Genomic DNA, 14,691 nt, shown 5'->3' on the forward strand with positions numbered 1-14,691 from the left:
TTCAATTGACAGGTGATACACTCCTGCCTCTTCACGAATTTGTAAGAGGTGACGTTTCTTTCCTAGCTGAGTTAGTTTTCCATTGGGCTTAGGAAAGTTAAGAAACACTAACTGATGCTTTGAAAGCACAATTGAGATTTTTGGTGATTGAACAGGTTTACCTTCAGTAGGAGTCTTATCTGATTGTATATTGATGGCCAGAGATGAAGTGCTAGGTAAAAGTTCGGAATTGGATGGTTTGAGAGACTAAAAGTCCACAATTGCAGCCACTGGTTTTAGATCCTTGTGTAGTGGAGGAAGTAAGGAGAAGTGCTTCGCCGCGAGCAGCCCAAAGCCCGTTTTTTGGAACAGCTGACCGGTGGGGCCTTTGTGATGATTGTGGGGGAGCACTCCCCCGCGATCATTGCAAAGCGAATTTTCCCCATAGGGGCCATCGCAAAGCGATCGCTCTTGCGATGGCAAAAAATCCATCGCAAAGCGATTTCATCGCTAAACTGAGCGATCGCTATGCGAGGCACCACTGTACTTAAAATCTTAAAAGATGATGCTGTTAAGGTGCTACACTCAATATGTATTGTACACTCAATATGTATTGTACATTCAATTGTACACTCAATTGGCTAAACCAATATTCCTGCCTTCAGAGGAGTCTTCATCATCTGCTGTCCCTCAGGCACTGAGTGAGAGACAGTGTGGCTGTGCCTAAACAACAACTAAACAACAACAATGCATGATGAATTGAAGAAAATAAATTTATTAAACTTTCAGGAGAAAATGAGAACACTGACATGAGGCATGTTAAATATAAACAGAAAGACACAAAGTTCCATACTGTGGTATAATGGCTTTTGTGACCAGTGAAGTACCAAAATGACATTCTGAGATTGATTGAGGTATTTAGCTAGTTTTTGGTGATTGAAACATTCTATCAAGAGAAAAAAGGCAGCAAAAGACTCCCTTAATCCAAGAGAGGCTTACACAGCTTTAAGGGCATTAGTGCCTAAAACTAAAGAAGGCAGATATTAAGAAAAAATGTAGCATAAGTCAGCAAAATATTTAATAAACATCATTGAAATGCAAGCTAAATACAGAATTTCCCAGTTCCAACCATTGAGAAGGCAGCATCGTTGCTTACATTTGCTTTTTAAAACATCGATATCTGTTAAAATGAGTATATTAAAATGGATTTTTGAAGTAAACAATAAGTTCTTTCGAAGTTACATTCTTGCTTTACAAATGTTTGAGCACGGCAAAGGCTCTGATTAAGATTTGCTTTGCTTTCTCAAGGCTTGTTTACATGATCCAGCTGGATGCTGGGATTTTAAAATATACAACTATTGTTTTCAACTTGCTGTAATTTTCTGTAAAAAAACTGGACACCATTTCATATCAATGATCGCAACTTTAGTTCACTGCTAGAACTTCTTGTTTATGTGGATATCTACTTACCTGAGATACAGACTATGAATTATGATAATAGTATTTACAACCTGGCTGTATGTTACATTAACAGCATAAAATGCTAGCAGCCAGGTTTTGATAGTTCAGAGGGAAGGTGATACTACTGATTTCCCCCATTTGCTCTCTCCAGTTATTTTTCTCAGCTTATTTTACTGTTTGTCCCTCTCCTAACATTTAGGGCAGATAAGATGAATGTGATAGCTACAAATAAGAAAAGGATGAGTGGCATATTTTTCCTGCTCGGTATAACTTTAAGGCAAACCCTTCCAGTTTCCCTTTTTTCTAAGGAAACCTGGAGCTATTTTTCACATGATACATGTAACTAGTAACTAGGCCTCTGGTACAATAATATGATTCTAAAAGTAAGATCCATAGAGTTCAGTAGGATTGCAATCATAAAGGGGCGCAAAGGGGTGAGATGAAAATACACTTACTAGGAATTTAGCTCCATTGAACACGGTGGGCTAAATCCAATTGTTAGTTGTAGCAATGGGATGTACATAAATACTAAGATCTCTCATTCAATGAGTGTACTGTAGTCAAGACTAGGAATCGGATTTAGCTCAGAGGGTTTTAATTCCAAGTAAAGATGGGCAGGATTGCAGCTCTCTTGTGTTTAGGAGTTGGAGGTAAAGGCAAATGTTGGTAGCTGGTGTATAAGATTCAGAGTCCAGATATGGACAGTCCATTCTCTCTCTCACCAGGCAACCAATGCAGCTGTAATATAAACACATTTTTAGTAAGGTGCTTCCATTGCATATCTATCACAGCTTTTCAGGTGGCTACAAATTTGAATAACCTGCCTCTCTTCTAAAGGAACTAGTGCTGAGATTCCTTCTTAGTCCAGCAGCCCTTCTCCTCTTCAGGCTGATTTGTAAATGTGAACCCTGTTTACCTCTCTGGTGATGTACTTGTTTGTGTGATGATGGTAGCAAATCAATAGCTGTTTTGATCATGCTGGGCACGCTCTTGCCAGCCACTGCAACCAGGGCAACAGCAGTAGCCATCTCTTCTGCACCATCAGTGTAATGTTTCTTGGTACAGCTTTGATCCTTACCGTCTCATATTAAGAAAAAAGGAAGGAAGAAAGGGGGTAGGGAGAGAGAGAGAGAGACTCAAGGTGCATCTGAAGGCATTGGAAAGCTGCTGTCATTAAAAAGAAGACAATGTAGGGTTAAACGAACCAATCATGGGAATCTTTTTTTAAGGCAGCATTCTATGACTTGAAGGCTTGAACTGGGAATATTGGGGTTTAAGGCTGGATCTTACACTCCCAGTGGAGGGTCACTGATTTCAGGAGAGCTAGAGCTGTTGTTATGTTTAGATTCAAAATGTGTCAGTTTGTCAGTAACACATGTTTATAAGATAGCACAAACAAATAAACAACCAGGGTTTTCATGTTTGAATAGACCTTTGAATTTAAGTCTAGATTATTATGTAAGCAAAATTTGAGATAGAAGTAAGTTAAGCCGTACCTGGTGGAAATAAAGTGATACATGTAAATAGAACTTAAGCTACATTTCTTTAAAGCCTTCCTACAATAAATGTGTGGAATATACAAAATAAAAGAGCTAACAATACTGCAACGGAGGTTTTGCAGCTCCGCTTGATTCAGAGTCTGAGCTTCAAAATAAACTAGTTTGGACTCAGCTTTCACTCAGTGTTCTGCTGAGCCCTTCAATAGTCTTCTGAGCAAAAGACTTAACAGAAGGATTTGTTGTGAAGAACAGTGTTGTCAAATCACCAGTGCTTATTCTTGTGCATTGATATATGTTCTGTAGAAGTAAAATGAAGTTCCTGAAAAACCCAAGCCCATTTTTGTTTCTGCTGCTGTACAAACTATATGATATGTTGGTACAACAGCAAATAAATGTCTGAAAATAGTTAGCTTGTTGTACACCTTGTGGCTTGCTACAAAATGCAAAATTATTAATAGTACTTTTAAAAAACATATAGGACCCAATCAAGTAGTGTTGGAATTTTAGTTCTCTGCAGGTTTTTTGGGAGGTATAAAAACATTCTATAAAAAATATTTTTCCTTATATTCTTTTAAAAAAAGCTGCAATGATTGCAGCAGATACATTCTGTAGATGGGAAATTGTAATTAAACTACTATGTGCAGTGTAAATATAAAATATGCATGCCTACTTGTCTAAATTATTAAAATAGGTCCAGATCTGTATAAATCAAAATAAATGTATCACTTAACCAAACTACTTCTCCATTACCCAGTGTCTCATTTCCCAACTCCCAATATAAACATCTAAGCATATGGCATGATTGAACATTAAATGTTCAAACTAGAAATCACACCTTATATTAGCTTTTTGATTGAAGAGGATTTATAACACATAACAACACATATGAGTAGCCCCAAATCAACACCTACAATAACAAAAGACAGTCACTACCACTCAACCAGCCTTAGCAAAGCTTCATAAGACAATATTTACAAAAAACAACAACAATACTGTGATTGATTCAACACTCCAGGTCAAAGTGGAAGGGATTTAACACCACCCACTGACAAATACTGAACACATTTGTTTTGGTTAAGCATATACACACCCAAGCCATTTACATCCCAACCGAAAAGCTCCAAGTGAACATGCAAGCACTCCAATATATACACAGAACTCCACATGAGCATGAATGTCTCCATTCATATTAAGTGTTGGTAAGTGGTCTGCAAATATGACACTAAAGTAAATCAGGAAGCTCCTGTTCTTGAAGCTCCACCGGTGCTCTGGAACCTTGGGGTGTGGATTTGAGAGTGGGAGTTGATGTAATTTTCCACGCAGTCAAAGAAAAAGAAAGCTATGGCAGGATTTTGTTAAGTTGGTCTGTGCTCACATAACCGCATGATGCATTGAACTCCTTGTCTGGCACAGGGAGAGCTGTAGCACTTAGCACAAGGCCCTCCGGAGACTGCACTACATGAATGGAGGTATAGTCCGCCACAGGTGTCTCTGAACTTTCAAGTTCTTCTTTTTCTGCCACTGCTGTCGCAGGATTCACAGCACTAGGGGTAAGGCTCTCGGTGGCAAAGTAAGCATCCTCAGAAATGCTCTGGTCTTGAACTTCTGGCTCAGCCTCTTTGGGAGGCATCACAGTGACACAATTTTTCACATCCAATTCACAGAAATAGGCACTGTCCATGGCAAAACTTGGTTGACATTGTGCAGCTGGCTCTTTCTGACTCTCATTCTGGGCTTTCCTCATCTTAATTTTTTTCCCTGGAGAGAGCACAACACTTCCTCCTGGTGTAATGTCGCTGACCTGTGTGTAAAAGTCAATGTTTACCACTGAACTCTGATTGCTTAGCTGGCTTTGGATAGGCTGGTTGGTTGTCTCAGTATTGTCCATGGCAGCATGGCGGGCTTTGGGTTGCTTGCTTCTGGCTGGATTCTCAGGCAGTCGGTGAGTGTCCTCAAGGCTTGACGTTGGCTTCTCATTGTCCTTTTGATCAAGGCACATGAGATCCTTGTCATTGGCTTTCTTGGACTGCTCAATGTCTGATGTGCCATCGCATGTGTCACTCACACTAAAGTCAGTTTCTGGAATATCAGGTTCACAGCAGCTGGCCCGACCAGAATCATCGTCCCTCACGGCAAGGCAGCCCTGAGACTTCAAGCGGTCATCCCCAAGGAGCCTGTCAGTGTCCGATCCTTCGGTCCTGGCTTCTGCCTCATCGATGTCCAGCTCAATGAATTCCACCCAAGAGTCATTTCCATACAGCTGTGGCATGTAGCTACCATGACTGGCTAAGATGGAGTTGACTTCATCGAGTTTTCCTTTCTACAGAGCAAAGGTTTAAAAACTGCATGAAAGGAGGAATGGCTATCCAGTCATTTAAATATGCTAGTACTGCATGTGTTATATTTATACTGGGGAGGGCAAGTTCATCTGCTCACTTTCCCCCACAACCTTTAGGTGAGCTACTTCCGTCCCTTTTTAGTTAGTGGGACATAATCAGAAGGTCATGTCTAGCAATTTTTTTTGGCGGGGGAGAGATGCTATTGGAACCTAAAAAAAGCTGCCCCCCAAAAAAAACCTAATATAAAAAGACTTGGTGAGCCATATTCAGCCACTGAGCTACACCATTTCAGAGATATACAAAGACACCAGAAAATTCCCAATCTGTGTGCTGAGGTAGGAGTCAGACAAAAGCAATTATACTGTACTTATCCTCGATTATAAAGGGTAGGCTGGGTGGAAAGGTCTGAGGGTTATATAACCGGAGGAATACACTATTTCTAAGGAATGCTAACAAAATATATTTGATATTTATGAAATCACAACCCTGACTGTTTGATTGATGACATGTGATGCAATTTTATTTATCTGTTACATTTACTTTTTCCCCGCAGCAAGCTGGAAATAAAACTTTCCTCCTCCCCACTTTATCCTCACGACAACCCTGCAAAGGACATCAGCCTGAAAGGGTGTGATTAAGCCTAAGGTGGCCCAGTGAGTTTTGCGGTTTATTGGGATTAGCCACTAGATCTCCCAGGTGTTCTAGATGTAATCAGTTCATATATAATTCTCTCTTGTGAGCCATCTTGGATGCATTTTGCCCTGAAAGAATCATAATCTATACTTTTGTTAAATGACACCCCCAGGATCTTAGTTTTCTCTAGTGAGGACATCAGCCTCATGCCTCCACTTCAGGAGCAGGGGATAAGATTTCTAAAAGGCACAGAGGGGCTGCTTTTTGATGGCAATGGTTACATAGTTCATATAGCTTTATTGCAGGGAGTACCCAAGACTCAAGTTTCAACATTTTAAACTGGAACACAAGTGGAATAATCTTTATGGTTTCTTCACATTTGATGTCTAATGAAGTGTATCACTGGCATATACACTGATTGGCCACAACATTAAAACCACCTGCCAAACATTGTGTAGGTCCCCCTCATGCTGCCAAAACAGCTCTGATGCATTGTGGTGTGACTCCGCAAGAAGTGTCCTATGGTATCCTATGGCACCAAGACATTAACAGTAGATAATTTAAGACAGTGGTCCCAAACCTTGGGCCTCCAGAAGTTCTTGGACTACAACTCCCAGAAGACTTCACTGCCACCCCTGCTGGCCAGGATTTCTCGGAGTTGAAGTCCAAGAAAATCTGGAGGCCCAAGGTTGGGGACCACTGCTTTGAGTAGTGCAAGTTGCGAGGTGGGGCCTCCATGGATCAGATCTGGTGTTCCAGCACATCCCATAGATGCTCAGTTGGATTGGGATCTAGGGAATTTGGAGGCCAAAGCAACATGTTGAACTCTTTGCCATGTTCCTCAAACTATTTCTGAATAATTTTTGCAGTGTGGCTGGGTGCATTACCCCACTGAAAGAGGTCGCTGACATCAGGGAACACCACTGCTGTGAACAATCTCTGACTGGTCTGTGGCTATGCTGCCCCATATGCAGAAACTGTGATGCACTGTGTGTTATTACACCATTCTGTTAGCGCCAGCATTAGGTTTTCCGGCAATTTGAGCGACAGTAGCTCTTTCGTACGATCGGACCAGATGGGCTAACCTTCACTCCTCATATGCATCAATAAGCCTTGAGCATCCACGACCCTGAAACAGGTTCATTGGTTGTCCTTCCTTGCACCACTTTTGGTAGATACTAGTGACTGCATATTGAGAACACCCCACAAGAGATGCTGTGACCCAGTTGTCTAGACCAGTGGTTCTTAACCTTTGTTACTCAGGTGTTTTTGAACTGCAACTCCCAGAAACCCCAGCCAGCAGAGCTTATGGTGAAGGCTTCTGGGAGTTGCAGTCCAAAAACAACTGAGTAACAAAGGTTAAGAACCAGTGGTCTAGACCAGCGGTCCCCAACCTTTTTCGGTCTGTGGACCGGCTGGGGAAGGGGGGGCATGTGCGAATGGTAGTGCAGCACTTGTGCACCCTCATGCACATGCGTGAACAGCTGTGTGCTTGTGCGGGTGTGTGCATGCTCGTGCGCATGTGTGAACAGCAGCACCGCTATTCATGCATGCGCACAAGAGCGCACCCACACAAGTGCCACACTGCTATTCGTGCATGCACACAAGCGTGCACAGGCACAAACAGCCTTTGCGGGGCTGAGGTGGGGGGGCAGGAGGTCTGTCTTCGCGGCCTGGTCGGGCTCAGGCCAGGGACCAGCACTGGGCCGCAGACTGGGGGTTGACGACCTCTGGTCTAGACTAGAGATGGGGGTATTTGTATATGAATATGAATATACCTGAAGGACCACCTTCTTCCATATGAACCTACTCGGCAGTTAAGAGCCATTCTTTAAGGAGGTAAGAGGGAGGACTTGTAGATGAAGGGCCTTTTCGGCAGCTGCCCCCAGACTATGGAATGCCCTCCCGACTGAGATTCGTCTGGCGCCGATGCTAATGACATTTTGGCGCCAGGTCAAAACCTTCCTGTTCCAAAAGGCCTTTAATTGAAATAATATCACCTGTGGGTCTGATGGCAATTTTTAGAGTATATATTTTTAATTGTATTTTAATTATTTTGCCCTTTATTGTATTTTAAATGTTGTAAGCTGCCCAGAGACCTTCGGGTAGTGTGGGCGGCATATAAGTTAAATAAATAAATAAATAAATAAATAAATAAATAAAAATAAAAATAAAAATAAAAATAAAAATAAAAATAAAACTAACAACAACAACAACAACAACAACAACAACAACAACAACAATAATAATAATAATAATAATATCCCCGCATAGGTGGCATTAACGAGGGTCCAGCCCCATGGGGGCTGGACAGTCCACCCACCAATCTGCCGCGGACGCGGACAGCGCAGTGCTACCAATGGCTCCGCGGTGCGCGATCTGCTCACCACTCTTCAACCTGGCAGCGAGGCTTGTCCTCCCACCTCCTGCCAGGAGTGGTGAGCAGATCATGCGGAGCCATTGATAGAATCGTGCAGTCTGTGGTGGATCGGTGAGTGGACTGTCCGGCCCCATGGGGCTGGACCCTCGCTAACGCCACATGTGTGGGGATATTCGTATTTGTATATGAATACCCCCATCTCTAGTCTAGGCATCACTATCTGGCCTTTGTCAAAGTCTCTCAGGTCTTTTTGTTTGCCATATTTCCTGCTTCCAACACGTGACATTCAAGAACTGACTGTTCACTTACTTCCTAATACTGTATATCCCACCTCTTGACAGGTGTCACTGTAACAATATAACCAATGCCATTCACTTCACACAGTCATTGGTTTTGATGTTGTGGCTGATCAGTGTATAGCAGGTGACATCAAGATAGTGGAAAGTAAAGAGAAAGAAAAAAAATTGAATAGTCTCAAGTCTATGATTCATTAGATTCTCACACCCTGATATGTTGGGGGCTTGGAGAAAGACCTGGTAAATCTCTTGGATCAGTTTGGGACTACATTCTGAAACAGAGGGTCTAACTGTGACATGGCTATTCCTTTAAAGATGGAATGTCAGACAACAACAAAATTATTTAGATAGTGCATTATCTGCACCATTTCAGAAGCCACTCATCATATGAAGCTTCCACTGAATGGAAACTCCCAACAGCTTAGTAATGCAGGATTGTGCTTCTTGCATAAGCACTGCTGTTGTGCAAGCAATGATCTCCATAAAGAAAACTTGCTCTCTTCTTGCACAGTGGCAAAGCTCCTGCAAGAGTCATGATCCCACAGTGCTTAACTGGGAGGGTCTTCCTACTCAGCTGCAGCTCCATAGGATACTGGCCAGAATGTGTAATCCATTACTACTGTAACAATGATACCACCACACACTTATTTTATACCACAGCCCACTCCCCAATTACCTTTAAGAGGTCAGGATCAATCCCTTTAATTTTGGGCACTGGAACAGGAGGAAGAATCAGTATCTTTAACCTTGGAAAGAAATATTTATTTTAGTGCATATTTTGGTAGCATGTCATTAGATACATTGATATATTTTTGCACAAATATGGCAGATTCCAAACATTTTCACTCAAAAAAAAAAATCAGAGTAATGGTATAAGAAATTGAATTCTATGATTTTAGAAGTCTGAGTTCAGCTATTTGGGACTGTGTAGGAGATAATGTTTTTCCAAATTCTTTTTTTAAAAAAAGCTCTCTGCATATATAGGACAAACATATCTGTATGAAATATTTATGTAGTCCTCTTGCCGAAACACTGCTTTATTATATGCAGAGATCCTTTTATGTAGCAAAAGGATTCCAAATCTGGATTTGACTACTACCACTGCAGCCATCTAATTCTGTCTCTCTTCATTCTATCTAATTTGGAGAACAGCCGTCAGATACATATTTTGAAAATGCAGCTTTCAGATGGGTATGCCTTTCCAAATGATTGAAATGATGCATGTCATTCTGAACTAAGTTTTAGGAAAAATTACAAAGACTCTTAAATGTGGTCAGGATGGCATTAGTCAACACATATGACTTGATGTCATACAGGGAGGTAATACAATTCTATACAGAGAGGACTGGAAGAAATCATAGATATAACTCTTCTCAGTGACACTTAGCCAACAAAATGTGGAAGCCAGCAAAAGAAAAAAGAATAAAAAAGAATGAACTACTACTTGGGAATTAAAGGCAGAAGCCGACATAGTACGATTGGTAGCCAGTCTATAAGTTCTCTTATTAGAAGCAAGTTCTAAAGGCCTCCAAGTCCCTCCAGGGCAGATTTGAAAGATATGGGGTGGTGGTGCTTGGAGAGGAAGACCTTCTCCCTTCCCACCTCTGCCAGTATTTTTATTTATTTATTTATTTATTTATTTATTTATTTATTTATTTATTTATTTATTTATTTATTTATTTATTTATACCCCGCCTATCTAGTCATTTCGACCACTCTAGGCGGCTTACAACAAACGATAACAAGTTCTAAAAAATTTATAACAATTAATTAATTAGATGATTCTATAAGATGGGAAAAATAAAAATAAATCAAATAAAGAGAGAGAAAAAAAGGAAAGAGGACAGGAATTAACTGGAAGGGAAGGCCTGCCTAAACATCCATGTTTTTAGTTGGTTCTTAAAAGTACCCAGCGAGGGTGCAGCGCGAATCTCCAGAGGTAGGTAGGTAGGAGCAACTGCATTAGTAGAAAGGTTTCTCTGGGTCCGACCATAAATTTGCCTAGATTTTGGTTTCACTATGGTGCCATTTGTGATGAGAAAGAACCTTAAAACCACTGTTGGCACTTTCTCAACCAAAGAACTAATAGCAGAACAGAAGGATGTGCAAACTTAGCTTTGTGTCTTTGAACTGTTCTGAACATCTGTTCATTACTGATAATAAACAAAATTAAATGTGGCAGCTCTTGGATGGTTTTGCTCCTTTAAAAGAGTTTCACATGATAACATACATGTGTTAGTACAGCTGGCACAGAGATCTAACACCACAACCAGCTTTATTGTGTGATAAGCTTTAACCACAAATGCTCTCTTACAAGGGGTGCTGGTAAGTATTGAGCCTTTCCCAGAAAAAATTGAGCTAGGAAGCTGTAACTGCCACACTATTCTACATATTCCTCCAGGAAGTCAATGCACTTGCAACATCTGTCCTGAAGCTTCTTAAATAAAATAAAATAAAATTCTTCCAACTGCTGGTGTAACCACTCATTTGCAGCATTAGTTGCCTCCAGAACACTCCCAAATCGTCGTCCCTTTAGGTGTTTTTTGAATTTGGGGAACAGATAATAATCAGAAGGAGCCAGGTCAGGAGAATAGGGTGGACGGGGCATCAATTGATACCCTAAGGAGGTCAGTTCTGTCATTGTTTCACCTACAGTATGTGACGAGGCGTTGTCATGCAACAGGATGACACCTTTGGAGAGCTTTCCTCGATGTTTTTCCTTGATGTTTTGCCTCAACTTCGTCAATAAAGCACAGTAATATTTTGCATTGATGGTTGAACCCTGTTGGAGGTAGTCCACCAGCGGAACTCCCCTCTTATCCCAAAAAACTATTGCCATTTGCTTCTGCACCAACCTTTGCACTCGGAACTTCTTTGGCCTGGGGGAACCACTGTGTCTCCATTCCTTAGACTGTTCCTTTGTCTCAGGATCATAACAGTAGATCCACGTCTCATTACCAGTTACCAGTTTGCCCAGGAAATCTGACTTGTTTCTTGCAAAATGTTCCAAAACAGCCACCAATGACTCCACACGTTTCTTCTTTTGTTCGGTTGTCAAAAGTTTGGGGATCCACGTTACTGCCAGCTTTCTCATTTCCAAGTCGTGGTGGATAATGGCATCAACTCTCACACATGATAATCTCAGATATATAGGCAATACTTTTGGCTGATATTTGGCGGTCCTCCATGATCATGTCATGGATGGCTTTCACATTTGCAGGCACAGAGACAGAAACAGGCCTTCCACTGGGTTTCTCATTTTCAACACCGAAATGACCAGTTTAAAAATTGACAACCCAATGTTTAACTGTTGCATATGAAGGACCACTGTCACCCATAGTTTGTGACATTTCATCATAGATCTGCTTTGCACCTTTCCCTTGGAGAAACAGGAACTTGATTATGGTCCTATGCTCTTCCACACTGAACTTTTCTGAAGGTGCTGCCATGTTCATTTTGGACCTGAACATAAAGATAAGTTAAAATCATAGGTAGTTGATTTTTGCACCGTTGAATACAGACAAATTGGCCAAAACACCTTGCAATTTATAGCTTCCTAACTCATTTTTTTTCTGGGAAAGGCTCAATACTTGTCAGCACCCCCTCGTATAGTGACATTTCCTTTGTGCAAATGGGAAACTGTGGATAAGTTAAAATCCAAATAAGAAACTATGAAAATGGTTGAGCTCTCAACATTGTTACAGAATTTACTGGCCCATATTCAGCCCTTGTGGTCTTATGATCATTGTGTGCTTAATGAGCTTCTGCACGCGAACATTCACTATCCAATTTGTTCAGGTGGAACCTCTTTCTGTTTTAGACAGAATGATCACTCCTTACAATAGGGCAAGCTGGAGATGGTGTCTACTTTGAACAGGCTACTGTCATTAAATTCACACAATACATTAGACACAAGAAATACATAGAATAGGAAGTGTGGGTTACATTAAGCACGTAGGACAACTGCTTACTAGTTCTAGACTTTGGTAAGTTAATTTTGAAAAGGAAGCATCACCATGATTTGTTTTTCAGGATTCCTCATACACCTGGGTTACTTGTTTTCGTACTCATTACTTTTCTATTAAAGTTTCAAGTCCATTAAAAAAAACACCCCTCTCCATTTAAAAAGGAAAATAGCAAACTCTTCCAGTGTCTCCTAAAGCAGTGCGAAAGAGTAACACTTAAATTGCTCCTTGTTAAAAGTAATGATTTCAACAATTACTAACAAAGGATAGTAAATGAGTTTTCCTTACTCCAAGGAACAACACATTGCTCTTAATGTCACCACCACCTGTAATGTGTTACTTCTAAATTTCCAATGTCAAAATGCAATCCAACTTTACAATACAGTGGTGCCTCGCTAGACAGTTACCCCGTATGACAGTCTTTTCGCTAGACATTAGCTTTTTGCCATCGCTATAGCGATTCACAAAACAGAGATTCCTATGGGGGAATTTCGCTGGACAATATTTGGTCCCTGCTGCGCAAACCAATTTTCGCTAGACAACAATTTTGACAGCTCCCTCCATGCTCGCAAAAAGGGTGTTTTCAGGACCCAAGCTTTGCAAGACAGCTATTTAAACTGCTGATCGGCAGTTCGCAAAGCGGCTTTCCTATGGCCGATCTTTGCTAGACAATGACGATTCTTCCCCATTGGAATGCATTAAACAGGTTTCAATGCATTCCAATGGGGAAATACTTTTCGCTAGATGATGATTTCGCTAAACAGCAATTTCAGTGGAATGGATTATCATCATCTAGCGAGGCACCACTGTACTTCTACCACATCCCTATTAGTAGTGGTGTCATTGGGGACACATCATTTATATTTGGAAGCTGCTGTGGTTCTGGTGTATTATGGACATGAATGGAAAAGGCGACAACAATAAGAAGAAATGTGAGCTTTTCTTTTGACCTCTGATACTACTTTTGGCAATTAAATTCATGAAAAAAAGGAGAATGACATTCCTCGGACCCCGATTATGGAAAAGGAACTTCTGTTCAATTATTGATACATACAAATACTGTAAATATTAAGGGAAACCAGATAGCTAACTTAATTGAAATAGCCGATTAAAATGCCTACACTGGTTAAAGCCACTAGCAAAAAAAGAGAGAACTTGCAGGCTTAGACAGTCTTTCCTACTGTGCTTGCACAGTGAGGGGAAAACTATACATGTCATTATATCAAATACATCCTCTAAAATGGAAATAGTGTCTATAGCATCTGGCAAAGTCTGATCAAAATAGTTGCTGCAGTGCCCATGGAGTAAGGATTTAACTCTACTCTTCATGCTGTGATTTGCAGTTAACATCTCTCCACTGGAATTCATTTTTTGAGAGTTCTCGCATCAGAACTACAGAAAGATTTTCTTCAAAGACAAATACCAGCTACACAGCAGGGATTAGCTTCAGACTTTCAGAGGGGATGTAAGGCTTAATCCCCCTCCCAGTTGCTGCAGTCCTAATTATCTGTACCTCTCAGTTTATGTTACTCACATTTTTAAAAGCCTGTATTTGGAATGCATAGACACAGTTTACTTCTGTAGTTTAGCCCTGAGGCATATTTTACCTTGTAGTGGCACCGCTGTATCCTGATAACAGGATCATAAGCCCGATTATTCCACTTCCCCTGCCTGCATGTACTACATAATGGCTGATGTCACTTATGTATTAAGGCAAATCCAGAAATAATAGCCTTCATTTCATTTTTTTTTTTACAGATGTGAAAGGGGATGTCTTCAAAACTGATCAAGTCATATGAGAATCTAGGGATCTTTTCTTCTACTTCCTCTTCTCTCCTAATCCAAGGGTGAACAACATCTGGTTATCCACATTTCATTGCATGAACATTCATCCATTGCTAGCTGTGCTGTGTAAGGTTGATGAGAGTTATAGTTCAACATCTGAGGGACAGGAACTGCCCACCTCGTATCTGATCACTCCTGTTTATAAATTGTTATAAATCTCTCTTTTCAGTGACACAGAATGCCATGATTGAATTTCACCTTCACGTTTTTAAAAATGCACGCAGCATCAATTGGGCAAACATAGCAACAGATTCTGTGAACGGTTTGCTTCCTGCAAATCAGCGTTTTCTGATC

The 14,691-nt window shown here is 40.8% G+C and overlaps 1 protein-coding gene across 3 annotated transcripts in view; it reads right to left on the bottom strand.

The window, feature by feature from the left end:
* Window positions 1-734: 734 nt before the first annotated feature.
* GHR (growth hormone receptor) overlaps window positions 735-14,691 on the bottom strand; it is a 184,562-nt gene continuing 170,605 nt past the window's right edge. For all 3 annotated transcript variants that reach the window (XM_020783629.3, XM_020783630.3, XM_078384460.1), the window contains exons 8-9: window positions 9,264-9,333; window positions 735-5,259 (exon numbers count right to left, since the gene is read on the bottom strand). In XM_020783629.3, the coding sequence (XP_020639288.3) occupies window positions 4,279-5,259; window positions 9,264-9,333 (1,051 nt within the window). In that variant the 3' untranslated portion in view covers window positions 735-4,278. The remainder of the gene's footprint in view (window positions 5,260-9,263; window positions 9,334-14,691) is intronic.

This window comes from Pogona vitticeps, chromosome 2 (genome assembly GCF_051106095.1).
Source record: "Pogona vitticeps strain Pit_001003342236 chromosome 2, PviZW2.1, whole genome shotgun sequence".
In the NCBI taxonomy this organism is placed as follows: Eukaryota; Metazoa; Chordata; class Lepidosauria; order Squamata; family Agamidae; genus Pogona; species Pogona vitticeps.